Below are 9,017 nucleotides of genomic sequence, written 5' to 3'. Positions count from 1 at the left end.
GTTCTAGCCTCACATGCGGCGCACAGATTGGAAGGAGAGAGAGGACAAAGATCAGACAACGAAGTAGTACCGAAGGAAACAGGAATAGCGGCCTATACAGACGAAGTTTAGAGATAAGATCATGTTCAAAATAAATTGCGGAAATAATCAGAATGAAAAAGAAATGAAGACAAAATAAAATGAAGCTAAAAGGTTTTACCGGATTACAATAAACCTAGTACACTATCAAAGCCAAGCACTAGAATAGAAATGCCACCTGACAAGTTAACAAGATACTGTATCAAAGACTGGTTGGTCGAATTGTCCATTACTATCATAAAACTTGATATGACTTTGATATCTTGGTGCATGCAGTAGTTTAAAGAAAAGTGCAAATACACTTCTCCGTCAAATCCATTAAATAACATAAAATAATCCTTGAAATAATCCGACACTATTTTTAGGCTATGTAATTTTATTGACAGGAAACTGTTCGATGTCTTCAGCATTGTATAACCAAATAAAGACTGAGATCTAACACAAATATTTATCCTGAATCAAAATGAAACATTTGACTTGCACGTTCAAATAAACATTTTAGTACCGAATTTAGTATTTTAGGGAAGTGCTCTAACTCTGAGAACTCAGAAACCACTTCAAGTTTTACCTTATGGTAGGTTTGGAACACCTCACGAACCATGAAAGCCATGACAAATTATACCGCAAAGGTAAATAGATACAAGCTCAAAATTAAAGTCATAAATTTCTTCGTGTTTTGAAATGGTTCGCAGCGATAACACAGTATAAATCCAGAACTGATGTTCGATTTGGTCATTAAGAGAAGACATTTACCATTATTTTTATTTAAGAAAGTAATTTACGAATCAGAATACCACAAAGGTCAAATACAAGAGCAAATTCTTTATTTACCTTGATAAAATGGGCATGGGGTTTTCTAAGTCAACTTACCGTCAACTTGTTTATCAGGAACATATTCTGCCGTACATTTTGATTTCAAACCACAGCGTGAAGCAAACACTTTACCATTAGTGTTATTAATGCAATGACAACGGTATGCTAATACAAACCAAGCAATGATTATTCATATAAATTACCTACAATTTAAATATTGTCTTCCTGATTAGCAAAAATTAAGTCAACAATGGGGAAATTTGTTTGCAAATTATATATTTTAACAGATATAAATTATGGAAAGGCAATAGTTCCGATTATTAATTTCCACATTACAACATGAAGGCATTCTCTGCATTGCTCGGATTTATTATACATCGCACCATCTCATGCCTAGTAATTAGTTCAGAGCAACATTATGTTATGATTTATTCAGATTGTCAATCATTTATAATTTATTTTTAAAAAGTCTGCTAACAATGGTTTTTGGGGGGCGGTAAAGTAACTTTGCAACGGGAACTTACCGGCTGAATGACCTACAGTATTCCGTTTTAAATAACAATAGTTTGATGCAATTTATACTTTATTGAACATTTCTAAAGTAGTATTTCTTTCATTTAACAGTCCACCAGAAGCCGCCAGATGTCGGTCAGCCCGATACTAATTTGAGAGACCTACCTCCAGGTAGTGTTGCCAGGTCACGTCCGTCCACCAATGGCGCAGAGAGATTTTCCCCCTACCGCCCTCTGACGTCATCGTCACGGGTGCGTCCACCGTGATTGACAGACAGAGCGTGTAAAATCCATTTCCCATGCTGTGCTTTGAAATGCAGATCCGAACCACCTCTCCCGAGGAAAAGGGAGGCACATATACTCTAAAAAAGTTCTTCTGCAACTTCGAAGGTGAAATCAGTTATTAAGCAGCATTTACGGGAGGATCCCGAAAAATCATTACTCCAAGGGATTTGAATTCTGTTTGTAAGCGTTTCACATTAAGCAAGTAGTATTGAGGATCGCTAGTCTATCAACCATCATGGGTAAGTAGTTTCATTTTCTACATTTTACATCGCTATCAGCAGAAGCACAATTGACCATGATCAAGGACTAATTTATTCTTCAACCACATATCAATTGCAATAACATGCTATAAATCAAATTATTCACGGTGGATTGTGTAGCTGGATTGTGTTAGCAAGCAGGCAGAACTTTGTGGTTGTGTAACAAAAAATGTTTTCCGTACGAATATGTGATGATGAATTTATAAGCGATTTCTACATGTTCATCTTTTAGAGCGTTAATAACCCAGTGTGTATGGAGCTGTGCTGAGGAAAGAGAAAGGGGAAAGGGTCCATTTAACAAACGCAGTAAACCAAAAGGAGAGTACATCATTTAAATTTTAAAAAATAACATTCTTAGGAATGTGCATTCCTCCTTATAAAAAAGGCAGACAAATGCAACCCGAGAGTAAATAAACGTCGGTGTCCAACGTGCTTTTAATCCACTTTAATTAATATCACTCTTACATTTTCTACCATTAAAATGAACTCGTGATATGAGAATAAAATTGCAATTCAAAAATGCCATGGCAAATTTGGTTCTGCAGATAGTGATGTGTAGTAAAACAACAGAAAGCTTAGGAGGAAAAGCAAAAAAGTCTTACTTGAGGTTAATTCAGAAGTAAACCTCGTGCCATTTTCAAGTCGTTCGAATAAAAACTCCTGGCGACTAAACACTTTTTCTCCTAAAGACAATTATGTCAAGCTAGCGAGTTCATGAGATGATCACAACTTCAATAACCGTGCCTGCTCTTGGTTGACTTCTGTTAGAGAATGTCAGGAACTGTAATATTGACTATTGGTCGAGCTTGAAGCGAATGCGAACGTTAGAACAGGCCCAGGCGACGGATACGCTCCATAAACGTAACAAAGTAGAGCTTGTCAGATGTTGGTTCACAGAACACAAATACATCCGCTGCCTGGTTAGATGCTGGGTTGTAAAGTATAAATGTTATTGACTTTTTTTCCTGAATATGTCTTCTTGTTCTATTCCATACCAGAGCCAGCGTTTGGGGAGGTAAACCAGTTGGGAGGTGTATTTGTCAATGGCAGACCACTGCCTAATGCCATTAGACTGCGGATAGTTGAACTGGCCCAGCTGGGAATTCGACCTTGTGATATCAGTAGACAGTTAAGAGTTTCACATGGCTGTGTCAGTAAAATCCTGGCTCGGTACAACGAGACCGGTTCTATATTGCCCGGTGCGATCGGTGGGAGCAAGCCCAGAGTGACAACCCCCACGGTGGTCAAACACATTCGAGCATACAAGCAGAGAGACCCGGGGATTTTTGCGTGGGAGATCCGTGACAGACTCTTGGCCGATGGAGTCTGCGACAAGTACAACGTTCCTTCCGTCAGCTCCATCAGCAGAATCCTCCGGAACAAGATCGGGAACTTGTCCCAGCAGAATCAGTACGAGTCGAGTAAGACTCCGGCGCATCCGCCTCCACAGTCGGCTCTCCAATATAATGCAATTTATTCCTACTCCAGTCCCATCACAACGGCCGGAGCTAAAATGCCATCGTCGCCCGGTGTGCCCGCCATCCCAGCACACATGGGAATTCACAGGACCTGGCCTTCGTCGCACTCCGTCTCCGATATTCTGGGCATCAGAACATTAATTGAGCAGCAAGGTAAGCTGCAGCACTTCAGTGTAAGGACGCTAAGGGAAAGAAAGGCCAGGCTCAAGCAGCTACAACTGCACGTCTTTTGTCTGTAGTTCAGCACTCACAAATTTGGCGTATCAATAAATAATATTCTCCATTCGCTAAAAGATCGAGCTAATACTGCACCCCAAAGTCTTTAACTTTGCAATCCCGATCTGGCCACATTTCCCTCTACATAATACCTTTTGCACAGATCTGTAAAAATCAAAAGCTGCCTTTTTTCATTCTCATCAGTGACTGTTGCACTGAAGCCCAGCAAAACTAAAGCGTCACTCCCAAAGCTTTAATGCTTTTTAACTGAAACAGTTTCAAAATGTTACCGAATTAAATTTTAACTTTTCATTAGATGGGGTTTGAACGCTCCATTCCAGTTAATTACTTAAATGTATGCTCACTCCTTTCTGACGAAGTCAGTTTTCCCACTCCACTTAACAATACAAAATAAAGCCACGTCGTTTCTTATATAATTATTTCCTCTCCCACTGATCGACTGATTAGAATGGCCTGCTATTTATGCCTCGTAGGTTTTGGTGGTAGAACACAGATTACAATTATTTTTTTCGCGATAAATTACGTTGGTAGAACTTTTCTCAATCTCTAGATTAATTGCAAAATTGATTTATAGATTAATTGCTAAATATAGTATATTATTTTGTTGGTTCTGGAACAATTTGGCAATTAATGTATGAAGCATTTTGAAGCCCAGTTTGCTGGAAACTGTTTGACTCTTCCAAATCTCAATATAAGTATTTTATTTGCGTATACAATAAAGGCCAATAAAACCTATTGTTGGAAAATTGCATCCAAACATTGTTATGCCAGCTTCCGGAATCGCCTGGATTTTATTCAAAACATATTTAAGTGTATCGTTTTCTTTTTTTAAAAAAATCATCAATGCGAGGACTTTTGAATAATTCAACGCATTCAATAAAACAACATGGAAATATAACTGACTCCCATTAGCTGCTAATGCCAGTTTTTTAATAAAATCATCACGATAAAATATCTTGTCCTGGGTCAGAAAGGAAACACACAATTAAACCTCCAATTGCATTTCCTACATAATAATGTATCGCTTCGGGCTACAAACCAATACATGACCAGCAACTGCATAAATGAATTCTGTAGTTATGATTTGGGGAATTCAAGTGAAGTTTAAGTAGGAGGATTAGTAGCTCATTTCCAGTACAAACAATCATGAACACAAAGGTTAGGATTTAGTACTGACGATATCAACTTACACTAACTAGTGCCATCCCTGAACATTCATCGAAACATTAACAGTATTGTAATATGCGATTAATTTATATATATATATATATATATATATATATATATATATATATATATATATATATATATAAACCTTATATATATATTAGGTTAATATATTAAAGTATACGAATACGCTGCTTATGCATTTGTTTAAAAGATGGTGACGTTTCAAATCGTACTGTTGGTAAGTATCGAACATCAGAAATAGATTTCAAATTCTAATAGCAAGGCAATTTGTGGAAAAAGTTGATGTGCAAGCGTTGGCTCGCTCACTCACTAATGTGTGACGTATTCGATTTAAATACAGACCGCTGAGGTGCGTAAACCGGAGTCGATCACATCGGATGGGTTTAGCAGTAATGAGTAAATCCGTTGAATTGTTCTCCAAGAAAATTTATCTGGCCGTCTGTACCAAATTACACAAAATACCGGAGTCACTGGCCGGAAATAGAGAAGCAAATATCATGTCTGCTACACGTATTCAGATACAAGTCATGTCATATAAATATTTTTGTTGTTAGGTGCTATTCCCATTAGTGACAGTTCTTCTTATCCTACTAAAGTGGAAGAATGGAACAGTATAAACAGGAGTCACTTCCACTCCTCAAACCAGTCTGCAGTGAATGGACTGGACAAGTCCCCACTGGAGCAGGAAGTCAAATATACTCAGGTAATTGTAGCTTGCCTTTCCTCTCAACAAGACAGATTACAGCGTTTACAGAACTCCAAACTACAAAAATAAACACCTTTCAACAATTACAACCCATATGTAATTAGTATTCTAAATTGCAATGACTTTTACATGTGGGAACCTCTAATTAATTTGCAAAATCAAGACCGAGGTAAAAAGTTGAGAGCTTTTTTAAAAAATACAAATCCGATTATAAAATGTCCTCTCGAGTTGGTATTTTAAAGCGTGGTATGTCGAAATAACATTCCATTATCAGGACGGGGAAATGGAATATCGCAGGATGAGAACAAAAACATAAAATAAATACAATAAGAGTAGCCAGCGAGATATTTAGATATAATTAATTGTTTTATTGCCCACGGTGGGATTGTTGTCCACTGTAACAAATGAAATCAACAGTTTATTGCAATAAATTGTCAAGAAATACGTTGAATATGAGGAAATAATCTTATTTATTCTTTAGGATGAAGAGGAATAATATTTCTATAATCTAATACAATAGTTATACGTTTTTTAATGGAGCGGGTATGGACGATTAAAATAGATCAATGCAGAAGCATTTTCCCCTTGGAATTTGTGTGATTCTTTCACAAATATCTCCTTGGTAACGTTAGCACACCTTCAAGCTTTTAGAGTTGACCAGTCGTTACGAAGAGGCAAATGTTTTTATAAAGAAAACATAATATATATACCATATATGTCTGTATGAAAAGCCGGAGTATGGAATAGGGCGAGGAGGGGAAGAAAATTTTAAAGTGACGATTACATTGACAGGTATAGTCACAGGTTTTAATTATTTAACACAAACTGTGCATGAGATTTGAAATAAGATTTTCTTTTCATCGAGTTTATTTTACCCTTATCCCGCCAACCCAATAAATTGTGAACCTTATCTTGATTAAATTGTAGCAATTAAAAATTTAGTTAACCGAATCTCGTCACGATAATGCACAAAAAAGGGGAAAAAAATAGAAAGGCAATGAGCATTTGACCCCAGGCACACAATAGAATACATTTTATTGTCAAAGGGAGAATATTTAGTTGTGGTAACAGCGAAACATTCCTAAATATTTTCCAAATTAAAAAAAACTCAAAACACAAACAAGGCCACGTCTGTGGGTTTTATCAGGGGTCGGGATAGATTAACAGGTTAGGCGGCAAAAGTATTATGCTGAATTTAATGTAACAAATTTAATAGATTTACCTGCTATTATAAACCAATTGAATTGCACAAACAAAAATATATGGCGCACTTTAAAATGTAATTAGGAATGACTAAATTGCTGTATTTACGTGCAATTCAGACAGCGTGTGTTCTGGTAGGTTTAGAACAGTAAACATAATTCCAACACTTGCTATCTTTGCGACTTGCATTATTTTTTGTCGCACTATATAATTTCCAATTTCCAACACAATCATACCCCAAATCACAGACCGTGCATGTATAGTATGTGTTGGGTTCACATTTTTTTCCAGTGTACTGCATTAGGACCATCATTGTCATTATCGATTTATTTTTGTGCTGGCCTTCACTTTGTCATTATTTATATATATATCATTCTGAGTGTTAACTGCTTTGATTCACTGACAACGCTCAAACATTCATTACACATTAACACGTGTAATGTGTAACACGTGCCAGTAGTTCCACGACTTTTTAAATTGGCAATCTTTTTGCTGGATATTTCAAACAAATAATATCAATGTATAACTTGTTGCAATCATGTCACAACTTCCTACTTTGTGCACCTATTTAACACAACTATATTTAACAGATAGCAATATATTTTTCTCTTTTTTGTAGAATACAAAACTCACTTTAAAATATTAACTTCAATTTGCTTTAGTTAAAGGCAAATGGCATTTGCAGCAGCTGACTGTGAATGATATCATTCCAGCACACTGTTAAGACATTGTGGACAATTTTTAACTTTTGGTTCTTCCACACATTATCAGATGCGCCAGTTTATGCTAAATTTTGCATCTAACTGATGTAAATTATGAGTTTAGTCTATTGTATTTCAGCAATTTAATACTTGTGCACTTGGGTTTCACTCTGCTAAAATAATAGATAATACATAGACATTTTAGTTTATAATGTTTAACTTTAAATGATTTAACAATAATTTTTTTTTCTTCCAGGGTCCCAATGGTCTGCCTGCAGTTAGCAGCTTTGTCTCTGCCTCAAGTATGGCTCCTTATCCTCCTCCTACACAAGTATCTCCCTACATGACATACAGTGCAGCTGCTTCCAGCTACATGGCAACCCACGGCTGGCAGCATGCGGCTGGCAGCACACTGTCAACTCACAGTTGTGACCTTCCCACACCACTGCCATTCAAAAGCATTCAAGCAGCTAGAGAAGGTAGCCATTCGATTGCAGCCTCTGCATTGTAGTACATTTAATTACAATTCAGTGTCTTAATCCCAGCATCAAAACAAACAAACATGATAAACACAAACAAAAGGAAATGCCTATTGCATGGCCATTTTGATAACTTTATTAGTTTGCTCTTAATCAGCTATTGGACTCTGAATCTGCACGAGACAAAACAAATCCCACCCTTCACTTTATGCCTGCAATTGTGTCTTCCATGGGATGCAGTTAGTAATATAATTATGATTTTGTTTGCAAAATGACAAGGATTGAATCATACTTATCTAACCATCCAGAGATGATGAAACCAAGAGCTACTTATCACACAAGTATACTGTTGGGTGGGATTCCATGTTAAATTAAATAATTTCATTTGAAGAGATCTCAGATTCTTCAATATTCCTCCTCTTAAACCACTTGTTCCTAACATTTAGGCATCGAACAATATTCATTGTAGGCCCATGAAATTATTGTGGTTTGGACTATTCCAAACTTCTGGTTGAACAAGGGATCCTGGTGGCAAGTGGTCCTTTAGGGTAAGGGTAGCTGCAATTATGAAAATGGAGTACGATCACTGTATAGAAAAGTTACATTTCAGAGGAACTGATTCTCTAAAATTCTTGTTGTCAATAATATTAGTACCGATTAATTAGTGTAGCCACTTACATGTGCCAACACACTTTTCACAACTGTTATTTCCAAAATAAAACTCAGTTCCAGGGTTTTTCTATTATTAGCTTATTTCAAAAGAAAATAATTACACACTGGCAGATTAGTGGAAAATTCTCTAATGTGATTATTTTCCATTTGAATAGAATGAATCATTCAAATCATTTATATGACCACAGAGTTAATATAAAAGTAAACTGCAATATGTTGCCCTGACCAGTGCCCAAACATTTCAAAGCTAGTGACAAAATCTTCAAAGCCTTTTATGAACTTTTCCTTGTAACTTAATTGAAAGATTTTACCTTTGGTGTACTCTTTTCAAAATTCAACAATGATAGAGATGTGTTTATGTAAATAACCCTCATCCAACAAAGGAATTATATTGAAGTAACT

At 36.4% G+C, this 9,017-nt stretch overlaps 1 protein-coding gene across 2 annotated transcripts; it reads left to right on the top strand.

The window, feature by feature from the left end:
* Nucleotides 1-1,800: 1,800 nt before the first annotated feature.
* pax9 (paired box 9) lies at nucleotides 1,801-7,995 on the top strand. 2 transcript variants are annotated; one of them, XM_052020004.1, is made up of 4 exons: nucleotides 1,801-1,927; nucleotides 2,947-3,579; nucleotides 5,409-5,557; nucleotides 7,721-7,995. In XM_052020004.1, the coding sequence occupies exons 1-4, from the start codon at nucleotides 1,924-1,926 to the stop codon at nucleotides 7,973-7,975; spliced, it is 1,041 nt and encodes a 346-aa protein (XP_051875964.1). In that variant the 5' UTR covers nucleotides 1,801-1,923; the 3' UTR covers nucleotides 7,976-7,995. The 2 variants fall into 2 exon arrangements, with proteins under 2 accessions (XP_051875964.1, XP_051875957.1); XM_052019997.1 differs by lacking the exon at nucleotides 1,801-1,927 and having other exon boundaries at nucleotides 2,704-3,579.
* Nucleotides 7,996-9,017: the final 1,022 nt, after the last annotated feature.

Source organism: Pristis pectinata, chromosome 1 (assembly GCF_009764475.1).
Source record: "Pristis pectinata isolate sPriPec2 chromosome 1, sPriPec2.1.pri, whole genome shotgun sequence".
NCBI lineage: Eukaryota > Metazoa > Chordata > Chondrichthyes > Rhinopristiformes > Pristidae > Pristis > Pristis pectinata.
The sequence above is the reverse complement of the archived record's forward strand: the minus strand, read 5'-3'. Positions and strand labels throughout refer to the sequence as shown.

Bases quoted from the DNA above. Each gene is read 5' to 3' on its own strand.
- pax9 (XM_052019997.1), top strand. From the start codon at position 2,895: ATGTTATTGACTTTTTTTCCTGAATATGTCTTCTTGTTCTATTCCATA. The intron at 3,580-5,408 runs GTAAGCTGCAGC...TTTTGTTGTTAG, and splicing joins AACATTAATTGAGCAGCAAG to GTGCTATTCCCATTAGTGAC. The intron at 5,558-7,720 runs GTAATTGTAGCT...TTTTTCTTCCAG, and splicing joins AGGAAGTCAAATATACTCAG to GGTCCCAATGGTCTGCCTGC.